This window comes from Echiichthys vipera (assembly GCF_963691815.1).
Source record: "Echiichthys vipera genome assembly, chromosome: 12".
NCBI lineage: Eukaryota > Metazoa > Chordata > Actinopteri > Perciformes > Trachinidae > Echiichthys > Echiichthys vipera.
The window spans coordinates 29,428,306-29,453,034 of NC_139837.1; the positions used below are offsets into that span (position 1 = coordinate 29,428,306).

The following is a 24,729-nucleotide window of genomic DNA, read 5'->3' on the forward strand; positions in this document are numbered from 1 at the left end:
ACATGTTATTAGGTTACTTTTTATTTTATTGTGACCGTGCCTGACGTGGGTTGGTGGGAGGGATAGCAGGATTCATGTTGGGGTTTTTCTGTTTTTGTCTGTGTTTTTCTTTTTTTTTCACCTTAAAGCAGACATACTTTACATGTGTTCTACCTGTTTCTGTGCTATGATCTGCAAAAAGCAAAAAAAAAAAAAGCAAAAGTGCCATTTGGAAGTATTTAGCATATGAGGCTAACAACCAGGGAAAGGCTAAGGATGTAAACAAGCCGCAAGTGGGTAGCATCTAATGCTAAACAGTAAAGCTAACGGTGGAGCTAAGCAGCTAACATCATCTGTCCTTCATGTCCAACGTTAATTTAACACGATGACACAATTATGTGTTTCCGTAAAGTCAACCAGCAACAAGGCAGAAACAGGGGCAGTTGCTATACCAACACTATTTAATCAGCAACAATAATATGGAGCCAAGTCAGCAGAAACACAGAAGATAAACAGGACTGGAGCTGAATACAATAGCATGGACCTGTTCCCTGTTTACACTGTGGAGAAACCTGACTAAAAACAACTGATTCACCAACTGAATCCAAGGTTTAACCTCCTTCATGGAATCATTTAATGTCCACACAAATCCCTGAGCTCTACAACACAAGAAAACAAACAAGAGAGTTTGAACAGATTTGTCATATTTGTACAGTAATGTTTTCTTTCTTATTTTCACTACATCAGACAACTTTTTTAAAGTGTTGTTATTGATGTTTGTATTGTTCTAATCTTTATTATAAAAATTCTACCTTCTTTATTTGTAATTTTTCTCCCTGTAGTATCAGTATCGAAAATGGTATCAGTATTGACTTTGAAATTCTGTTATTGTGACATCCCTAGTGTGTTCAGTGCATCTGCCCACCTGTACCAGTTTGTAGAAGTAAGCGTATTGGCGTGCAGTGTTTTTATACTGGCTCAGGATGTCCTGCACTGCCTGTGTGCCCAGCAGCAACTCCACCTCGTCCTGCTGGTAGTAAAGTGGTGTGTCGTACTCCTGAGGAAGACTGCGTATGTATGGCAGCCAGGATGAAGCAGGGTTGGCCCGCTCACACAGTAGGTGGAAGGCCAGCGTCACGTTGCCCATGGCCTGTAGGATCCTGTCCTGACTGTACAGAGGACCTGAGACATAGAGGTTGCAACCAGTTACAGTTCAGCAGAATGCTGAGAATCTTGTGTTACTGCTGTCATACAGGTTGAAATTTGAAAAAAGTGAAAGCCAAAAAATATGTTCTACCAATCTCACAGAACATCTGTGGTGGAAAGGATTAGATCAGACAGCCTCCTGGGTATTGATTTGATGTTTTCTGCATTATATGTATGGATTAAGCCATTTCATTAAAGTGATGTAACAGCTTCTTTTGAAAGCTTGCACACCACTACAGAACATTTTTGCAGTGAAAAAAAACATTTGTCTGACCTCAGTGGATTTCCAACTGCGGAAATACATGTTTGAATCATGCAATCAACCAACAAATAAATAAGTATATATATTACAAAGGGCTGAATACCCTGGACACCTGGATGGAGAGGGCACACTTGAGAGCGGAGAGTGAAGAGTTAAGAAAAAAGAGGAAAGAGTCTGGTGGCTGCTATTCAGAGACTATAAACGAATCAGTTACAATTGTGCGTGTCGGTCCATGTGACCTAAGGACACCCATGTTTACGGTCACTTGAAAAGAGAGGTTGTTCTAGGTAACAGACTGGAGCGCAGTTTGAAATCAGAACCAGTAAGACATTTCCTTTATTCTAGCCTCACTGACAATATAAATGATAATTATAGGATATGGAGCTTAATTAAACCTGCTTCAGGCTCAGTATCATTCATATTATTTTCCATGTGAAATGGAATACGGCAATGCAGAAAATGCGCACCAATCCCGGTGTGCATAGTTGACATGAAGAAAATGTGCATGTGATTTTCCCCCATTATCCGCACTGCATTTACCCTTCACCCTGGTGAGAAACGCCTTTAAACTTGCTACAGTATATTTGCACGTGGTTAGAAAAGCTGTTGAAACGATGGTTATATACATCTAAAACAGTATGTTACAATATGCCACACACTTGAATCAAACTTTATTTGGTTGTTCCTCCTTTTCTCCTATGGATGCTATTTTTCCTATAAATGATAAGTAATGAATAGCACCACATCCTCCTAAATAGTTCAATGTTATTCAATTCAATTTTATTTATAGTGTCGAATCATAACAAAAGTTATCTCAGGACACTTTACAGAGTAATCATCTGAAGTCCTTACCCAGTTCAGAGTTCTGGGCTGACTCCACAGTCATTAGCATCTTCCTGGGAATCCACAGGAATAGTTCATCTGCCTACACACACACACACACACACACACACACACACACACACACACACACACACACACACACACACACACACACACACACACACACACACACACACACACACACACACACACACACACACACACACACACACACACACACACACACACACACACACACACACACACACACACACACACACACACACACACACACAGTAATCTTGACTCAACACAATGTAACTAATTAGCTTGGCATTAATTGCTTCAACTAAGATTTTGAGGTTGATTCTGTATTGCACTAGAAGTCAATGAAGTGGTTGAAGTTCTGCAGAAACTCCAACAGTACAATTGACAACCACTGTGTTGAGCTCACCTTGATGTCTCTAGTGGCCCGCAGGCCATAGCTCTCTATTCCAAAGTTTGCCACTGTGAAGCCGGCACAGGATGCCCCATTTTCCTGAGCCCAGGACATCAGTTCTGGGAAGTAGTCCTCTCTGCTGCCCTCAAACACTATCGACATACCTGCAAACACACACACACACGGTACTCGATATTCAGAACATTAATGTAGCAGCAAACAAATATTGTCTACACTGGAGATCAAATTTAGAGAACAAATTATTAATTCTGGATTTATTCTGAAATATTGTTATTTCTTTATTGTTCATAATTTTACAGAATATCAGCTTCGTCTATACCACTGCTGTACTAGCATGTTTTTTTAAATAACCAAGGCACTTCAACAAAAACCTTTATTTTGTGAAATAGTGTGCAAATTAGATTATCTGTCTTGTCAGGATATAGTGAAACTGTTACCATGCTACCAACTTCTGCTTTAATTACATGAAATAAAATTTATTGTGTACTGTTGAATAAAATGTTAACAATTATTCATCTGTAAAAGGTCAAAATACTGTGTGCATGGCTCCATGCACATGTACTCACACTCACCCTTCTGTTTCTTGCGGATCTTCTCCACCAAGCCTCTGATCTGGATGTACTCCTCCCACTCTTTACCAGCAGAGGGTGCTGCACTGCTGCATTCTGGGGAAGCACATGCTGACACATTAAATTAACAGTACAGCCAACACACACCCTAACAATGACACGTTAACCTGAAATTAACATACAGAACATATCTAAACCCTGACACTATAGGGACTAAAACATACTAAATGATATAGGACTGGGTGTGAAAATGGAAGATAAACGTACTCTGCAGCAGTTCAGAGATCAGGTTCATCATCTCCTTGGGGGAAACCACAGCGCAGGCTCCTGAGCCCGACTTCTGAGTCTTAACACGACTCTTCTTTCCCATGGTGCTGGATGGACAACTGGGCTGAGAAGACACACTGTTGTTACTGTTAGCTGTGCAGTGGACAAAGGTGACATATTATGCGTTTCTGGTTGCTCTAGAGACCCCCAAAGTGTGATAACTGACCATACCCTTTATTTTTCTCCTTTATCAGAAAAAATGTAGATGGTACCACCTCCAGCTAGGTGACCATCCCTGCCCATTGAGGACCTGAATCCTATACCTCGCTGTTTATATTTGGTATTTCCTTGCCATCGCTGACTGGGTAACACAGAACAACTAAAGCAGGTTATTTGTTCTGTTGTTCCAGAAACAAAACACAATACCAACTAAAAAAAGGCCTCATGTTTTGTCATTTTTATGGGGTTTTTTTTACAGTTTATTTTGCAGGTTAGCCTGTTAAAGCTAACATGTAGCTGGCTATGATTGTAAGCCCACAGGCTAGAGCAATGTTGGAGTATATTTAATACTGACAGAAACCATATCAACCTTTGAGACTCAAATAAGTTAATTTAAGCAATGTGCATTAAGCAAAGTTAGTTTGACACTAGGGCTGCAACGATTCGTCGACGTTGTCGACAAAAATCGATAATAGAAATTGTCGACAATGAATTCCATTGTCGACATTCGTCGCTAGACGTGTTTTTCCAACAGAGTGAGGCATCTCACTTCATTACAATCTCTGCCGAGTCGCACATGCGCAATAGCGTCTCTTACGAGCGGTAACGCACACAGAAATGGCGGCGTCCAACACAGCAGCTGCGCGCACGAAAACTTCCAAAGTTTGGGAGCATTTTAGCCTGGATACGGCGGATAAAAAGATTACTTGCCAGGTTTGCAAAGCAGACCTTGCGTATCATGGCAGCACCTCGGTGATGCACGAACATTTAAAGAGAAAGCACGTCCGGCAGTTGAACGAAACGGAGTCCGAGTCTTCTCGGTAAGATTCAAGTTTTGATGTACATTGTACATTTTATAAGCGTATTTTCGCTTTAAAAGAGAGCTTTAACGTTATGCCTGACTGTGCCTGACGAACGTATTTTAAATTAAATGCATGCGGTCCGAAGAGGAGAGCCACCTTGGACCCCTTTCTGAAAAAGAAGCAGACGTGCACCCCGCAACAGGCGACTTCCCTCACTGAGTCAGTGTTGCAGATGCTCATCTATGATATGAGGCCGCTCTCCATGGTTGAGGGTGCCGGGTTTCAACAGGTGATTGCCCAGTTCAACCCAGAATATGTCCTGCCATCCAGAACCCATTTCACCCACTTGATGGAGCAGAAATACAGTAAAACGTTTCTGAAGGTAATTGTTTAAAACACACACGGTTCATATAAGCAATCACACATTTCACTTAAGAGCAATTATATATTTCATATTAGCAATCACACACAAACACACACACCGACATATCATAATTCATATATACCAACACATATATTTCATACAAGCAATCACAAATTTCATTTAAAAGCAATTATATATTCATTCATAAAAGCAATTATATATATATATATATATATATATATATACATATATATTAAAATAGATTAAATACATAACTTAATTTTGGTAAAATCATAGAGTTGCTGCAATTATTAAAACTGTAAAACTTGTATGTTGAATTGTTTCTGTTGACATGTAGGTTTTTGCACGTTAAATATTTACAAAAATCAACTTTTGTGTTTAAAGGTAAAGGAGATACTAAAAGAGGTCAACAGCTCCCTCGCACTGACGTGTGATGTTTGGACCAGCCGTGCCACAGAGGCATATCTTGGAGTTTCATGTCACTTCATCACCAAAGACTGGCAAATGAAAACTTTGAACCTCGCCACTCTACCTCTGGAGGAGAGGCATACAGCTGCGAATATCATGATGTGAATGGAAGAGGTGATGGAGAAATTTGACATCTTGCCTAGCAAAATTAAAGCAATAGTACATGACAACGGGTCTAACATGGTGGCGGCAGCTCGACTCCTGGAAGAAAAACACAATTGGTCTTCAGTCCGCTGTGCTGGCCACACCCTCCAACTTATCGTCAACAGTGCCCTCAAAGAGCCCAGCATCAACAAAGCTACTGCTGCTGCAAGAAACTTAGTGGAGCACTTTAGGAGAAGTGAGCTGGCAAATTCAAAACTAAAGAAGAAGCAGCAGCAAATGAACACCGCAGAGCACAAGCTGATCCAGGATGTCAGTACGCGATGGAATAGTACTTATTACATGGTGGAGAGACTCCTGGAGCAGCGCTGGCCAGTCACTGCAACTCTCTCTGACCCTGAGGTAACACCAAGAGGCAAGCACTACTTTGACCTGAAACCAGAGCAGTGGGTGCTACTTGAAGAGCTGGTGCAAGGGTTGGGGCCTTTTGAATGTGCGACCGTTTCTCAGTGGACAGGAGTATGCTACCGCTTCATGTCTTCCACAGCTGGTCAAAGGGCTGCAACAGTCCATACACCAAACCCAGTATGAGACGAGCTCAGGAAAAGCCTTTTGAGCCATTGCAGGAAAAGGAATAACTGAGAGATGGGAGAATCTTAACACTGCGTCTGCAGAGAGAGACAACCCAGTTGTTCTTGCAGCTGCCATCGACCCAAGATTCAGAAAGATGAAGTTTATCTCACCTGAAGATGGCACAAGGGTGCAAAGTACAGTTGAAGTTCTCGCCATAAAAGAAGCAAAGGCCAAGACTGGGATACATGATGACCCTGAGCTACAGCAGAAGAGGAGGGGTCATGTCCCAGGGGGAAAGTCAGCGCTGGATAACCTGCTTCAGTCTGACACTGACAGTCTGAGTGAGGAAGAGGAGGAAACCCTGGAGGACAAAACAATCCAAATGGCGAGGAGGGAAGTTCAGATGTTTTTCACAGAGGCACCAATAGCCAAAAACAATGACCCTCTCAGCTGGTGGAGAGAAAATGAGGGGCGTTTTCCCACACTGTCAAACCTAGCAAGATCTCTTCTGTGCATTCCTGCAACCACCACTCCGGCAGAGCGAATCTTCTCAACAGCAGGAAATATCTGCTCCCAGAAGAGAGCAAGCCTCACACGAGACCATGTGGATATGCTGACTTTTCTTAGTATGAATAAACTGAACGACAAAGCCTGAGCCTCATGTTGATTTTAAACCTGGTCTGTCCACCATGACAGGTTTGTGTCCAGATTGTATCACACAGTCCATGTTTTCAACTTGAATTTGGACAACTCTGAATGCTTTTTCAGCTGTGTATCTACAAATGTCAGTTGTTAAAACCATTAGATTTCAGACTGTTGAGAATTGTAAAGTTATTTTACAACTGAATGCACTTCACAAAATACACTTTATATTTTTTTTATTTATTGTTTTACTGCTGCTAATGTGCCCTTGGTTTACAGGAAAGAAATGTTTACTTGATTTTAATTTATTAATTATTTTTTATAAAACACATTTGCCTGTCCTTGGACAGAGATTTATTTATTCATGGATTTATGGCCTATCAGCAGCAAAGTTGAATAAAAGATGCATTTTTCATTGAAGTACCCACCTTTCTTGTGTTTATTATCATTTGCCACATAATTAAAGCAACCTCATGCTAAATTTAAGAAAAACATTTTTTTTATCTGATTAGTCGACTAATCGTTTCAATAGTCAGTGACTAGTCGACTATTAAAATAGTCGTTAGTTGCAGCCCTATTTGACACTGTCTTTCATAAAGAATGCGTCTGCAAAACAAGACAAGGGTCATTTTTTGTGACATTGTGAGCTGTGTGAAGAGCTGCAGGTGACAGGATGCACAGCCAGGTTACAACTACTTTCATTTTTTGCTGCAGTGTACAGCATCAAATCAGATCACAGAAGGATGGAAAAGGCCAATTATTGTCTGACTTCTGTAGTTAAACAACAATAGTTTGTTTTGCTGCCCCCAGTATTATGGGACATGTAGTACTATTACCCCAACAATTGTAAGCTAGTAAATATTTATTTAATTATTTTTAAAATAGGATTATTATGCATGCTAGTCTCTGGGACCTAATGCAAAAGTAGCCTACTTTTCAGTCAAAAATAATGTTACAAACATACACACCTTGATGATTTAATTCATTTAATGTAGCCTGTCTATCAGTTTTTTTTAAGCTTAATAAAAACCGATAAAATCCGAATTTTCTCCCATTTGTCCGGGACACTGAAATCTTCAAGGACACGTAGACCGGCACCAAAACAGAAACCCTGGTTACAGTATCCCCACATATGTAATAAAAAAAAAAGCTAATTACTTAATAACAAAAAATAAATAAATAAAAAAAGAGAGCTGCAAGAATGCCGGAAGACAGTCAGTAGAGGCCTGAGAGGTAACTGGCGGCTCAGATCACAGGACCGCTCAAGCAAACTAAGGTGAGAATGCTCAGCCTGAGCTCGGTTTGCCGTAAAAATTAGAGGGTAAAAAGAAGTAACAAGAAAGAAAAAAAATGCTTTCTTTCAAAAATGCATTATTCAGTTTTTAGTGGTTTAAATTACCTGGTCCATTGCATTTTGGATAGGGAGACCTCTACAGATAAAAAAAATAAAATATGTCAACTCACATTGAGCAGTTACACGCTCTCAATGTGAATGTGACTGCAAAGGAAGTGTTTTAATTAGCAGTAGCTTAACACATCCTGAGCCATAAGAAAAGACTCATGTCATGTCTCACCTCACCTGCACCTCGTTTCAATACTTTGTTTTTGTAAAACCCTCTTATATCCATAATAACTCTCAGTATAGTCTCTCGCGCTCATAAAAACGGTTTTGAGGGTCGCTCTAGTTAGAGCACAGGACCTAACCATTACTTGTAAATACAGGGGGGTGTACAGTGGTTTGAAATTGTTACTTTTTGTCAGAAAACAGTCAAATTAACCGTAAATTGTATTTATTTTACTCGATATGAACCATTTTATTAATGGAAATTGTTGATTAATGATGACAGGTTCATTTAATAAAATGTCCTCATGTTCTAATATTTTAGGGCCCCTGTCAGTCACAAGCCCTGAGAATCGTCTTAATCACCCCCCCACCCAAAGCCCCGACCACAGCAACTTCCTGGTTGATCCATTACGGAGGTGCCGAAACCTGAAGTTCTCTGAGTGGCCAGTAGGAGTGGGTTTCCACAATAGAGCAATTTCCCCAGGTTAAACGGGCACACAGCATTATTAAACCTACCGTATTTTCCGCACAATAAGGCGCACCTAAAAACCTTCAAATTTCTCAAAAGCCGACAGTGCGCCTTATAATCCGGTGCGCCTTATATATGGACCAATATTGAGTCTGAGCAGGTCTCGCAACTACGGTAAGCAGCCGCCGACTCTATTTTCCCCCGTAGAAGAAGTAACGTGCGGTGCATGTTGAGATATATGACTGCGCGAAGCGTGCCGTTTCATTTCCATTTGTGTGTTTGTGTAAAGAGCCCCAAATGGCTCTTATTAAGATACACGCTTACGACGCAGAGTTTAAACTCAAGGCGATTAGTCACGCAGTAGAACACGGGAATAGAGCAGCAGCGAGAGAGTTAACATTAACGAATCAATGGTGCGGAAGTGGAGGAAGCAACAAGATGACCTGCGCCAAGTAAAGAAAACTAAACAGAGTTTCCGAGGGAACAGAGCGAGATGGCTGCAGTTGGAGGACAAACTCGAACAGTGGGTTGTTGAACAGAGAGCAGCAAGAAGAAGTGACCGTACAATCACTATTCGACTGAAAGCAACAGCGCTAGCCAATACTATCCAGCTGCAGACACGGAGCACAAGCCCCTCACTTGACACAAGCCCCTCACTTGACACAAGCCCCTCACTTGACACAAGCCCCTTGCTTGACGGAAGTGACGCAAAAGTTTCTTTTTTTCAAGTGAGGGACTTGTGTCAAGTGAGGGGCTTGTGCTCCGGGTCTGCAGCTGGATGCTACTCGCGCTAGCATGCAAACTTAACATCTTAATTAATCTTAATTTAGAGACGGTCCTTAACGTAACCCCAGCCTCGACTGTAGCGTCTATTCTATGCGCCTTATAATGCGGTGCGCCTTATATGTGAAAAAAGTTTCAAAATAAGCCATTCATTGGAAGTGCGCCTTAAAATGTGGTGCGCCTTATAGTGCGGAAAATACAGTATTTAGGGCTTGGTACAAAAAAAAATTCTAGCTAATTAAATAGCCGCACTCGCACTCGCACAATGACTTGCACTTTAATTGCACTTGAGTCTCTTCAGACTTTCTGTAGCACCGCCTGCACTGTTTACAGCCGCGACCAGCTGATGGCCCTCAGGCACTCAACCCTCTTGGCCGGAGAGAGACCGTCCGTACCGGAGGAGCTAAGACGGTGAGACTGCAGAGCGGGGCTTAAAGGAAGGATGAAGAAGAACCCTACATCCCTGCAGTCATCACATGAAACGTACACTCTCTAGCAAATAAAGTGGACAAACTGGAAGCGCTTGTCAGGACACAGAGGGAGTACAGAGAGTCCAGTTTTATGTGCTTCGCGAAGACGTGGCTGCACCAGCAGATACCGAACACTAACGTCACCATTCCCAGCTTCCAGGTGGTTCGTGCTAACAGAGACACCACCGCGACCAGCAAGAAGAAAGGAGGGGGACTCGCCGTGCTCGTTAACAACAGGTGGTCACCCCAAGCATGTCACCGTTAAAGAGCGAGTCTGCAGCCGGGCCATCAAGCTTGTCTCATGTGTCAGAAAAGTTTCTTTTCGTACCAGGTTCTCCTCTCCATGTTTGACCTCAGTGGGCGAGGCCTCCGAATCAGGAATATTTAAGGGCGTAACATATTAATGACAATCGAATTCAGCCGCCGCATTTATCAAGGCATTCGGTCATTTGTACGCTGAGATTGGTCAGATACGAATGTTTCATAAATCACACGTGTGTCCTGTCATACGACCAATTCTGCGCCCGTTTTCATGCAAGATTGATAAATGAGGGCAAATGTCCCCATATTTAAGAGCAAACTTAAAACTTTCCTTTTTGATGAAGCTTACAGCTAGGGCTTACGAGCCATTAGCTGTGTTGTTATTTTTAAGCTGATTTTGTTCTGCTTAATGATGCTGCTATAGGCCTAGTCTTCCGGGGGATAATACTTTTCCTGATACTCTGAGCTTCTCTCCTCTCTGTCTGTATCTTTCTCGTCTCATTAATGCATGTTACTAATTCAACTTCTTCCCCAGAGTTGTTTGTGCTTTGTCATCTCGCAGGTCTCTGCTGATCGTGGTGGTGCCTGCTGCCGTGGTCCTGCATGGTGCTTCCTGCTGCTATTATAACTATTACTCATATATACTATCATTAGTCTTATAAACTATACAACTTGTAGCCATAAACACCCCATCAGTGTGTGTATGTCTCGCTGTATGGCAGCTGTTATTGCCGCTGCTCATCACTGATCATTCTTTCCACCATAATTATTATCATTTTCATATTCTATCACCTTACTATTCTACTGTTTTAACTGCCATAACATATAAGTCATATTCACATTACTAGAGATATAATTATAGTTACTGTTACTTTTTGGTTGCTTGCATCTCTGGAAGTGTCTCTGTCTGTCTTTGTCTCTCTGTCTATCTGTCTGTCTTTTCTCTCTTTCTCTCTCCTTTTCTTCCTCCCCAACTGGTGCAGACAGATGTCCGTCCTCCATAGAGCTGGGTCTGTCTGGCGTTCCTGTCTGTTAAAGGGAAGGTTTCCGTTGCCCCCTTACTCTACGGGGGAATTGTTGGGTCTATGTAAATCATAAATAAGTCATAGAGTTTGGTTTATAGCTACTCTGTAAAGTGTCCTGACATAACTTTTGTTATGATTTGGCACTGTATATAAAATTTAATTCAATTGAAACGCAGCATCAGGGAGAGCAAGGACAACTTCCGAAGAAAACTGGAACACAAACTGGAGGAGAACAACACCAGGGACGTCTGGAGTGGGATGAGAGAGATCACCAGCTTCCAGCAGAGAGGTGGGAATGCAGTTGAACATGTTTTTCAATAGGTTCAACTCCAGCACCTCCACGACCGGTGGGCCCTCTACTGCTCCTACAACCAACACAAAAACAAAACAAAACAAAACAAAGGATGCTGCACTGAAGGATTACAGGCCTCAAACATTATGAAGGTCATGGAGGGACTGGTCATGGCACACCACAGACTGCTGGTTTGCCCATCGCAAGACCCCCTGCAGTTTGCATATCAGCCCAATGTTGGGGTTGACAATGTAATCATCTACTTGCTGCAGAAGGCGTATTGCTCCCTGGACAGACCCAACTCCTCAGTCGTGTTCTTCAACTTCTCCAGCGCCTTCAACATGATCCAGCCCAGACTGCTGAAGGCCAACTGGAGAACTTGCAGGTTGGTGCACCCCTCATCACTTGACAGGCAGACCGCAGTTTGTGAGATTACGGAACTGTGTGTCTGGTCGTCTGATCAGTAACATTGGGGGCCCCCCAGGGAACTGTACTGTCCCCCTTCCTCTTCACCACATACACATCTGACTTTCAGTACTGCACGGAGTCGTGTCACCTGCACAAATTCTCTGATGACAGCTATTGTGGGGTGTTTTGAGGGCAGTGGGGAGGCAGAGTACAGGGTCGTGGTTGACCATTTTGTAAAGTGGTGTGGGGAGAACCACCTGCAGCTGAACGTGGAGAAGACGAGGGAGATGGTGGTGAACTTTAGGAGGAGCAAGCCCCTGCCCTCTCCAGTCAGCATCAGTGGGAAGGATGTGGACTTAGGCGACCTCACACTGTCCTTCCGCACCGCGCCCCGGGCTTTAGGGTACTTGTCCCCCCTCCCTCTCCCCCCGTGCCCCAGGCCCGTTTGTACTCACACTGCCTGGGCCTCGCGCAAATTCTTCTTGCTGTCCATACGTCATCACGCCGTAACACGTCACACGCATTGATTGACGTCATCGCGATGCGTCGCTTTGTTTACAAATCTTTACATCTTTTCTATTTTCTATGTCCGAACAGGCGCACATAAAGGACGACAGAACCGCCGTAGACCTCGTGCTCATGCTCGTACACATGCGCATGCTCGTGCTCGTACATGTGCAAACGACTCTACAAAAGCCCACCTCTCTCAGGCGGGCGGTGGACGGCCAGCTGTCCGCAGTTATGCGCGGAGTGGGTGCACTCACACTGCTCAAACGCACTAGGCTTTAGCTGAAAAAACGGTTTTGGCCCGGTGCGGAAGGACTGTCTGAGTGCGCCCTTAGTGGACTCTTATAAGTACCTGTGTGTCACACTGAACAATAAACTTGACTGGTCCACCAACACAAAGGCCATCTACAAGAAGGGCTTTACTTCCTGAGGAGGCTCAGGTCCTTTAATGTCTGCAACAAGATGCTGCAGATGTCCTATCAGTTTGTGGTTGCAAGCACCATCTTCTTTGCTGCGGTGTCCTTGGATCTTGCATCAAGGCAAAGGACGCAGACAGACTGAACAAACTCATTAGGAAGGCGGAGTCTGTTGTTGGCTCCAAGCTTGTCACCCTGGAGGAGGTGGTGGAAGACAGGATGCTGGCAAAACTGCTAGCAATCATGGACAATCCCTCTCACCCCCTCCACAAGAAACTGGACATGCTGAAGAGCAGCTTCAACAACAGACTGATCCAACCCCGCTGCTACAGGAACGTTACAGGAAATCTTTCCTACCCACGGCAATAAGACTTTTCAATTCATATACCTCCGTCAGAGCCTCAATCACCCACTTGGACTAAAACAGATCTGTAAATTCTCGCACATTGCATTCTTGCACATTCTCTGTGCACATATTCATAGTATGGTATTTTTTAGTATCAGTATGTATATTATACCCATACTTCATATCCCATACATTCATATAATATATCGCATATACATTAGTATGTTATTTTACCATCATCCTGCACCTTCCTATTCATTGATCTTGCTTTATCTCGTGTTTATGTGTTTCTACTTATTTCTTATACCCAGATATTTTTATTTTATCTTATTTTTATTCTATTGTATTGTATCATATTCAGTTGTACCAGCTTGCTTAAACAAAATAATTTACCTTCAGGGATAAATAAAGTAATTATCTATCTATCTATCTATCTATCTATCTATCTATCTATCTATCTATCACACTAGATGCTAATCTGGAGCAACGGGAGGATTCGGGCCGTGAGGGTCAGTGTCTATGAGAATGGACTGTGTTGAATATCAGTTTAAATCATAGATCATAAATGCTGGCTGCCTGAACTTTACTCCCTGAGACGGTAATCTCCTCTAGAGACACAGGATTCCCACTACCGTTTGTACTGTAACAAACTCCTCCTAGTGAATTAACCGGAGTGACTTCAAATCTGGTATATTGCATCTAAAGACCTTTGTGATGCTAAATTGTGAAGCTTTTGAGGATTCATGGAAAGCCCTTAATGTGGCGTGGTGGTAAATTTTGCCCAAAATTTGAAAAAGGGAAGTTGTCATAGCTCAACTTTACTTTTTCCAATATGCCCCAAATTTCACCTGAAGACATTTACATGCTGAAATTGAGTCATAGTCACAGCGCCACCTACTGACAACAGGAATTCAGCTTTATGTGTCAAATTTCATCACATTTTGAGGGGCTTGGGATTCTCAAAAACTCACCAAAACTGGCACAGGTCAGAAGGGGAGACATTTTCAAAGTTCTGCAGTAATTGGGCTTGTCTGCGGCCAGTGGGCTCCATAGCAGCCCTAAAAAAATCGCCATGTTTGGGAAAAAGTTATATTTTGATGTTCACGAAATTTGATGGGATCATTGCTCTCCTCTTGAAGAGCATATTAGGCATGTTTCCATTAGCCCTGTACAGTGGCCTCCTGGAAAGTTTCAGGGCACGCCCTCTCAAATGGCCTTTCACTCGCTGTGTTTCCATTACAAAAAAAAGGGCTGAGAGGGATTTAGGAGACTCCGGAGGTGACGTATCACTCTGAATGGGTTTGGATCGCCGGTGATCAGCTGATCAGTGATACAGCGGTGCATTCTTCCTCCAGAGAAATAGAATAGATGTAATTTAAGGTGGTCCGTATTATTCACAATGTCACCTATGTACAAGATACATGAAATAAAACACTCTACCTTAAATATTCGAGGCGCTTTAAAAGTGTTTGTTGACAGACAGGCTGTCACCCCGCTGCCCTGTTCTCCCACAGGGCCTTGTACTCCTGAGCGACTCACATGCAAATTAGGGGCATTTTTGGTGAGTGACAGCGTGCTCACACTGTCCGTTTGGCCGCGGCCAAAACCGGTTTTTCAGCTAAAGCCTAGTACCTTTAAGCCATGTGAGTGCACCCGCTCCGCGCTCAACTGCGGCCAGCGGACCGTCCACGGCCCGCTTGAAAGAGGTGGGCTTTAGCGGAGCCTTTTGCACATGTACGAGCACGAGCGTGCGCACGTGTACGAGCACGAGCACGAGCCCTACGGCAGTAGCGTTATGTCCGCCTGTTCGGACATGTAAATAGAAGGACGGACCATGCGCGGACATTTAACAACAACAACAATGGCGGTGAAAGGTTCACGTTGGTGTGATGCGGAGGTGGAGTGTTTACTGCAGATTTGGTCGGATATAAATATTCAAAAACAGTCGACAAGACGCACAAAAACTCCGAGGTCTGTGGAAAGATTTGTAAACAAAGCCACACACACACGCGATCAATGCGTGTGACGTGTTACGGCGTGATGGCGTATGGACAGCAAGAAGCATTGGCCGAGGCCCAGGTAGTGTGAGTACAAACGGGGCTGGGGCGCGGGGGGGAGAGGGAGGGTGGACAAGTACCCTAAAGTCCGGGTCGTGGTCCGGGAGGACAGTGTGAGCAGACCCTTAGACCTGCCTCATTCAGGGTAGTCGACCATAGTGGAAACCCACCTATTGACATTTTTTCATTTTTTTTTCGCCTGACAGAAAGTCTGCGTTTTTGGATTTTGTGCACTAATTTTCATTTTACGAACACGTTTGAGGCCTTTAATGCACAAAAATGCACGAAGCTGTGGACACACGTTCAAACAAATTATGTTCTTGATTTGATATTATAATTTGACGCATTTCAGCACACTTGTTATACTCGAAAGCGCAGACACATGAGAACTAGGGCTGTAGCGATACACTAATCTCACGCTAAGATACATGATAAACAGCTCATGATACGATATACATCACAACATTCAGCCAACAATACAATTCGATTTGATACGATTCGATCCGAAACATCATTTTCTGAGAGATTTTAAAGGGACAGTGTGATTTTGGTGACATCTTGTGAGTCTTCCATTGACTGGGATTGAATTAATAAAAACTGAAAGAATCAATTACACAATACATGGCTCTGACTTGACAGCAGGGATGGTAACAAGTCACTTTTTGCAAGTCCAAGTCTCTGAGGGGAAGTCCGAGTCAAGTCTCAAGTCTCTGAGGGAAGCAGCAAGTCCTAATCAAGTATCTTATGGTTTTAATAAATATTAATATAGAGTTGAAGTGCACCGTATTGTATAATTACACAAAGTCCCAACTAAAACAGTTCATAATCTAGTGTAAATAAAGAAAGTCTGCTGCTCCCTTTACCTGAACTAATTACAGACACACCTGAAACTCCAGGTCCTGCTCTCATTTGGAGGATTTTAAGACATTTGATAATAACTTGGAGGCAGACACATCTGGCTGTAGATATTCTGCATTATATATTCATGATTATGGTCGATTTTGATGTATATTTGCTGTTTTGACTTGTTATTTGATATATTTTTTATTGTATTATAGTCATGTATTTTGTATTAGCTGCTCATTATGTTTGTCAGAAACGTTGTCAGTCGTGCTGCTGTAAGTCTCAGGACACTCTGAAAAAAGATGTTTAATGTCAGCGAGCTCTATCTGTGAAATAAATAAAAAATAGTCCAGCCTATCAAACGCAGTGTAATGGTTAAAGCTAATAACGCAGTAACATTAACGTTGATATTTTATGCACAGGGGGGGACACAAAAATCCACGGGACAATTCTGACTGCACCAGCCCACCACCTGCCAACAACGGGCCCAACCTATCCCCTCCACCAGGACTTAACGGAGATATGACCACTAGATGGCAAAATCACACAATTGACAATGAAGTGTAGGTTTAAAGCTTTTATGTGTGTGCTACAAATAAACAGATGCTGAAATATACATCTGACACAAGTGAAATGACAACTCAGAGGTGCTAGCAGTTAGTGCATGCTGCTTTCTGCTTGTAACCTTTTGCTTTCAGCTACCGCCGCTGGCTAGCTCCCATAATGGGAGTGAAAAGAGGAGCCGAGTGCGTAAGTCTCCTCTGCCAGTATATAGCCTCTCCCTCACCAAGACTTTTGCAGTGCCTCCTCATGGCCACACGCGGTGACTGGGTGCCTTGCAGTCCCCGGCTAAACTGTAGAGGATCTCGGAGTAGCAGTGGGCCCCGGAGAAGCGGTGTTCAGGCCCAACAGATAATGGATATGTCCTGGCGCCCATCAACCATAGGCCCAGCTATGGGGGAATAGCCCCACTGCCTTGTGGGCCAGCCTCTTGAGGCAAAGGCTAAGGGAGCACACCCCAACAGAAAAGCAAGGTGCTGGCGGTGCACAGTAGGCGGGCCTAAATAGAAATAGGTCCAAGCAGCCTCCTGCAACCAGGTTGGGGAACTGGTCGTCCTGGGCCCTCCCATGCCATCAGGTACTCCTCATCATGGTGAAGATAGTGCTACTGGGGAAAAACATCTATGCGCAGGTATCCACCTCTGACCACGGTGAATATTACCTGGACCTACACCTGGTTGAAGTCTGACGGCAATGGGGTGTCTGGCAACGGGAGCAGGTTTGAATAGACTGGGAGCTCTTAGTCAGAGCCCTGCACGTCAGCGGCACAGGGTACCGGTCGCTAACAGCTGGGGCTGAGTGGCAGCTGTTCTCGGCAGACCCTTGTGCGACTGAGCAGCCCTATTTAGGGACCGCACTGCTCACCTCAAGTTGAGGAAGGGCCTAGAAAAGGTGGCCTAAAAAACGTCCACTCAACCGAAACCTGGACAGGTCACCGCGCCTGTCAGGTCATTCCATCTCTGCGGTCGAAAAAAAACAAAGAAATCATTTAACCTAAAACTGGCAACATGGAACATAAGAACCCTTTCGAACTCCTATAGATCTGACAGACCCCTAGAGAAGAACAGCCCTCATTGCAGCCGAACTGAACCGCTATGACATTGACATTGAAACCAGGCTTCTTGATGAAGGATCTCTAACAGAGGTAGGCCTGGGATACACCTTCTACTGGAAAGGCTATCCTCAAGGTGGACAACATCTACACTGGGTCGGACTGGCCATTAAGAAGACACTATTGTCACGACTCACTGAAACACCTGTGGGAGTCAGTGAAAGACTGTTGACACTCCGAATCCCTCTGGCAAAGAACCGCTATGCCACACTTCTCAGTGTATATGCAACAACCCTGCCATCTGACAATGGGGTTAAAGACTGTTTTTACCAACTACTGGTTGAGACTTTGCACCGGATTCCCAAGAGCGATAAGATCTTTCTGCTTGGGGATTTCAACGCTTGTGTTGGGCAGAACAGTGACATATGGAACGGGGCACTTGGCAGGCATGGAGTTGGTCAGGTAAACTCAAATGGGATGAGGTTACTTACCCTATGCTAAGAGCACAACCTTACCATAACCAACACCATATTTCAACAGAAGATCTAACATAAAACATCATGGATGCACCCTCGTTCCCCAAGGCATTGGCACCTGATTGATTACGTCATCGTGAGACGTTGTGACATCAGTGACATCCGTTTAACCAGGGCCATGAGAGGGGCAGAGTGCTGGACAGACCACTGCATGATCATGGCCAAGGTCTTATTGAAGGAGCGTCCCCCCATCCGAAAGAATGGATCCGGCAGGAGGCGTCTGGACTGTGTCCGTCTGGAGGACACCACTGCTCGGGACGAGTTCCGTTGCACCTTGGCTGGGAAGCTAGAAGAGCTGGAGCCCCTTCCAAGCAGTGACGATGCCACTGAACAGCAGGTAGCCTCCTTTACTACAGCCCTTCACGAGGCAGCAGCCCAAACAATCGGCTATAAGACCAGGCATCACCAAGACTGGTTTGATAACAACTCAGAGTCAATCAAGAACCTGCTCAATAACATGCACAAAGCACACCAGGAAAGCCTAAGAAAACCCTCATCTATCACCGCCAGACGACAATGGCAGAAAGAACGCCAAAATGTGCAGAGAACGCTAAGGACCATTCAGAACAGGTGGTGGAAGGAGAAGGCACTCGAGATTCAGACTTTTGCTGATAGAAATGACATGCATGACTTTTACAATGCAGTCAAATCTATCTATGGCCCAACAAGTCACTGCATCACCCCCATAAAAACAGCAGATGGGCTGAATGTCCTAAAAGACCAGGATAGCATCCTTGAGCAGTGGGCTGAACATTTTAGCACCCTTCTAAATCAGGATTGTGATGTGGACTTGACCATCCTGGATGAACTGCCTGAATTTCCCCTATTCAAAGCCTTGACCAGCCTCCAACTTTCCTGGAAGTCCTGTCAGCAGTTCGGATCCTAAAGAACAACAAGTCTCCTGGCTGTGACAATATTCAGGCAGAACTGTTTAAGCAGGGAGGGTACCTCTGCACTAAAGCACTACATCGCTGCATTACTAATGTTTGGGCCGAGAAAACATCCCACAGCAATGGCTAGATGCCAAAATTGTCACAAATTACAAAAAAAAAAAGGTGACAAGGCCAATTGTGCTAATCACAGGGGAATTTCCCTTCTTGCTGTAGCTGGAAAGGTCCTGGCCAAAGTGATGCTTCAGAGGCTGATAAGCCACATTGCGGAGTCAGTTCTGCCTGAATCACAGTGTGGTTTTAGAAAGAACAGGAGGACAGTCGACATGGTTTTCACAACTCGGCAACTCCAAGAAAAGTGCAAGGAACAACACCAAGACTTGTATATGGCCTTTGTCAACCTCTCCAAAGCCTTTGACACTGTGAAGTAAGACCTCTTATGGGATGTCCACCTTGGATGGAATGACAGCTACCGTGGCAATTGGAGGGCAAGATTCCATGGCTTTCCCTGTGACCACAGGAGTAAGGCAAGGCTGTGTACTAGCACCTGTACTTTTTAACATCTTCCTCATATGTGTCACCCAGCTCCTCCACCAAGAGATTGAAGGCAAAAGGCTGGATGGTAATCTCTTTAATATCAGGAGGTTGCAGGCAACCACCAAACTGCCAAAGAGTGAAAATACTTGAACTCCAGTATGCGGATGACTGTGCTCTTGTATCCCACTCTCCACAAGACCTCCAATCTGTCTTAGATGCAGCAGTGAAGGCATACAGTAGAATGGGGCTGACCATGATGATGATGATGTCTACCAAGCGGTCTGCATCACCACCCTCCTTTACAGCTCTGAAACCTGGGTTACTTACAGCCGTCACATCAAGTCCCTGGAACAGTTTCACATCCGCTGTCTCCAGCGTATCTTGGGAATCACTTGGTGTGACCGAGTGGCTCACACTGAGATCCTCAGGAGAACCGGCTGCTCAAGTATTGCGGCCACAATCGCCCGGCACCAACTGAGTTGGGTTGGGCATGTCATCAGAATCCCCAGCACCCGTCTGCCCCGCAAAGTGTTTTAGGGACAGTTACACCAAGGCCAGCGCTCTGCAGGAGGCCAGAAGAAGCGTTTTAAAGACCAACTTAAAACAACGCTTAAGAGCATACTCACACTGTCCTTCCGCACCGCGACCCGGGCTTTAGGGTACTTGTCCCCCCCACCTCTACCCGTTTGTACTCACACTCCCTGGGCCTCGGCCAATGCTTCTTGCTGTCCATACGCCATCACGGCGTAACACGTCACACGCATTGATCGCGTGTGTGGCTTTGTTTACAAATCTCTCCACAGACCTCGGAGTTTTTGTGCGTCTTGTCGACTGTTTTTGAATATTTTCATCCGACCAAATCTGCAGTAAACACTCCACCTCCGCATCACATCAACGTGAACCTTTCACCGCCATTGTTGTTGTTGTTAAATGTCCGCGCATGGTCCGTCCTTCTATTTTCTATGTCCGAACAGGCGAACATAACGCTACTGCCGTAGGGCTCGTGCTCGTGGTCGTACACGTGCGCACGCTCTGCTAAAGCCCACCTCTTTCAAGCGGGCCGTGGACTTAGGCTTTAGCTGAAAAACCGGTTTTGGCCCCGGCCAGAAGGACAGTGTGAGTACGCCCTAAGAGGTGCAGAATGAACCCTGACGATCTGGAAGACACTGCGGCTGATCGTAACACCTGGCGGCAGATATGTTTTGATGGGACTCAATCACTGGAAGAGGAAAGGATTGCGAGGAGACAGAAACGAAGCTTAAGAAGAAATGCATCCATGGCTGCCAGCAACATCAACACCATTTCTTTATGCAATAATTTTACCTACCACTTAAGTACAATCATTTAATCTTACTGCTCATTACTGTCATATACAGTCATACATATCTTATACATTTCCTCTACATTTAACCTATCTGATTTCATTTTCCCTGAATTTTATTTTACCTATATTCTTATATCTACCTCAGACATATTTGACTAATAGTTTATTGTTAACTGTATATATACTTTATTTACCTAAGAGTTTATTGGTTATCCTATACTGTATTTTTTTTTTATTATTCAATTCAATTCAATTCAATTTTATTTATAGTGTCGAATCATAACAAAAGTTATCTCAGGACACTTTACAGAGTAGGTAAAGACCACACTCAATGACTTATTTATGATTTACATAGACCCAACAATTCCTCTGTAGAGTACGGTGGCAACGAAAACCTTCCCTATAACAGGCAGGAACGTCAGACAGACCCAGCTCTGTAGAGGACGGCCATCTGTCTTGACCGGTTGGGGAGGAAGAAAAGGAGAGAGAAAGAGAGAAAAGACACACAGATGGACAGAGAGAGACAGACACACTTCCAGAGATGCAAGCAAAGCCTAACAGTAACTATAATGATATTTATAGTAATGTGAATATAACGTATATGTTAAGACAGTTAATACAGCAAAATAGTAGAAACAAGCACAGCTAAGGTGACAGAATATGAAAATGATAATAATTATGGTAGCAAACATGATCAATGATGAGTAGTGGCAATAGCAGCTACGATTATTGTTTACTTGATTGTTTATTATTTATTTGTACTGTATTTTATTGGCTATTTATTAGCTACTTTAGATTTATTTTAATTGTATTTTATTTGAATCTTTACTTTATTTTATTTCTACTTATTCATCTTTATGGCTTGTTTCTACTGTGCACGGAGCATTGGAACGAAAGAATTTCCCCCCGGGGATCAATAAAGTATTCTGATTCTGATTCTGATACAGCTACAAATTTTATAGTTTATTAAACTAGTGATAGTATATATCATATAGTATATAGTATATATAGTATATTATACCTCCCTCAGGTTTTGTAAGCTGCTGGAAATTCAATATCCTTGCGGGAGTCATCCCAAAGGATCGATAAAAAGAAGTCTAAGTCTAATTCTCAACAATGTCAAGGTTAGCTAACCGTTTTCCTGTCACCTCACCTGCATCACTAGTTGACGCCTGGTTCTGGTTGTTTCGGAATTAATCCGTGATTTGTGACAATTTTGATGCACTCTCCTCCAGCATCTGCTTCTCCTTCATTCTGGCCTTTTAAACCCCCACTTTTCTCCTTTCTTTTCTTGCCCTCCATCAGGTGTAACTGAGCAAATCAAACACGCAAATCGGATTCCTTTTCCACTGTAAAAAAATCCACTATTCCAACCTTGTGCTCCAACCACACAGTCAGATACTTTCTACAGCTGCATTTGTAGTTCATAAAAAAATAAATAAATAAAATAACTTTTTATTTCCCTGATCCACTGTTTTGTTCTCTGATCATACGTATATTTTTTTTAAGGTCCCATTTTTGTTAGTAGTAAGTTCTACCAATATTGATGCAACTTTGTTTTATAGTTTTGGTTCAATAAAAGAAAGAAAAGTTCCAATAATGTTTCTGTATGCTGTGAATTATAGTTGTAAGGGGGGGGGGGGGGGGGGGGGGTCAGAATTGGCAAAAATCTGTATAGGCAGGTTAGACTCTACATAATAATACAGTACAATACAATACAGCAAGATGGCGCCGTGCTAGTGGCAGCCCATCGTAGCAGCTCCCGGTACTTTGTAGTTTTTATTGTGTTTTTAGCGTATTTCTTTATTTATTATCTGTACCCTGCGCTGTGGATACACACTGTCCTCACATCAAGATGTTTATCCAACGGTTTGGATATCTCTTAGTTAGTTTTTTCGTGCTTTGGTCTCTCCTGGTGATTGGAAGCGATGCCTGCCCTACCGCCGGCATTGTTTACAGTCGCGACCAGCTGATCGCCCTGGGGCCCCACTCCACTGCCCTCCCTCCCCTGGGAAGGTCAGACCACAACCTCGTCCTGCTCTCCCCATCATACACGCCTGTGGTTCAGCAGCAACCAGTGACAGTAAGAACTGTGAGGAAATGGTCTCCTTAGGCCATGGAGTCACTGCAGGGTGCCCTAGAAGCCACAGACTGGGATGCACTTTACAAACCACACGGCGAGGACATTGATGGCATCACTGATTGCGTCTCTGATTACATTGGGTTCTGCATAGACAACACCATCCCCAGCAAAGAGGTCCGCTGTTACCCAAACAACAAACCCTGGTTACCAGCGACCTGAAGGTCCTACTTAAACGAGAAAAAGAGGGCCTTCAGATCAGGGACCGTGCAGAGCTCAAGCGTGTTCAGAGAGAACTTAAACACAGCATCAAGGAGAGTAAGGAAAACTACAGGCGAAAACTGGAATCCAAACTGGAAAACAATAACACCAGGGATGTATGGAGGGGGATGAGTGAGATCACCGGCTTCCAGAGGAAAGGAGGAGGAACAGCTGAGGGAAATTAACTACGTGCGAACGAGTTTAACCTGTTTTTCAACAGGTTTGACCCACAGCTCCCCCAACAGCCCCCCTGCTGCTCCTCCGAGCAACTACCTCTGGTCACAAACCCCCCCACAGCTCCATAACCCCACACCAACCCCCGCAGCAGACACCAGGTTCCACCACCTCCTCCCCCCACCTCCCTGCTGGCCCCCACCACAGACCGTCTCACACGCCCCTCCCCAAGGACCCTCGCACTTCCCCCACTGCTGCCTACAAACTTCTGTAGCAGTCACCACTCTTTACTACCTCTCACCCTCCAGTCTGGTCTTAACATCACAGCCAGCCAGGTGAGGAGAGAACTGGAGAAGCTCAGTCAGAGGAAAGCTGCCGGACCGGATAGACCTAACACTGCTGTCCGTGTCATGTTCTTCGACTTCTCCGGCACTTTAACACCATCCAGCCCAAGCTGCTGAAAGCCAAACTGGAGAACATGCAGGTGGATTCTCCTCTCATCACATGGGTAAATGACTATCTGACGGGCAGGCCGCAGTATGTGAGATTACGAAACTGTGTGTCTGACCGCCTGATCAGTAACATCGGCGCCCCCCAGGGAACTGTGCTGTCGCCCTTCCTCTTCACCACCTACACTGCAGATTTTAAGTACCGCACTAAGCCTGTGAATGTTCTCATTCGTCCAGGTCATCGTATCCTCAAAGTAATTTCAGTCAAAAACAACTGGACTGGTTGTTTGTCTAGGAAGACGTTTCACCTCTCATCCAAGAGGCTTCATCAGTTCATGTACGCATCTGACCAGGCTGGGACTGGTGCAACTAACTGGTGTGGAGATCCAGGTATTTAACCTCTCACAAGGCCGATGATGTCACTGACACCCTTTGTGCTCCAAGTGCCCACGCCCGTCGTTAGAGTGACAGTCATTGGTGGGCAGTTGGTTTCGACTTCGTTAGTGCTCTATTGAGTCTGAACGGCAGTCGTTGGGGTCACCCGGGCCATGTGTGAACAGTTGTCCTTTGAGGTTAGATTGTTGAATCTCCTGGGAAGGGATGAAAGGGCGGCATTGTAAATTGGAGATAAGTGGTGTCTCAGACCCCCTCCTCTGTTTAGCGATGGT

The 24,729-nt window shown here is 44.2% G+C and overlaps 1 protein-coding gene across 3 annotated transcripts in view; it reads right to left on the reverse strand.

Annotated features, from left to right (window-relative positions):
• The window catches only part of setd3 (SET domain containing 3, actin histidine methyltransferase), a 73,744-nt gene that overhangs the window by 43,786 nt on the left and 5,229 nt on the right, over nt 1-24,729 (reverse strand). Inside the window, exons 1-6 of one of the 3 annotated variants that reach the window (XM_083924079.1) lie at nt 11,177-11,261; nt 3,566-3,689; nt 3,296-3,394; nt 2,724-2,872; nt 2,300-2,372; nt 905-1,161 (exon numbers count right to left, since the gene is read on the reverse strand). In XM_083924079.1, coding sequence (XP_083780205.1) covers nt 905-1,161; nt 2,300-2,372; nt 2,724-2,872; nt 3,296-3,394; nt 3,566-3,668 — 681 coding nt within the window. In that variant the 5' untranslated portion in view covers nt 3,669-3,689; nt 11,177-11,261. Of the gene's footprint in view, nt 1-904; nt 1,162-2,299; nt 2,373-2,723; nt 2,873-3,295; nt 3,395-3,565; nt 3,690-11,176; nt 11,262-24,729 lie in introns of those variants that run through there. The other 2 variants (XM_083924080.1, XM_083924078.1) reach the window with 2 other exon arrangements.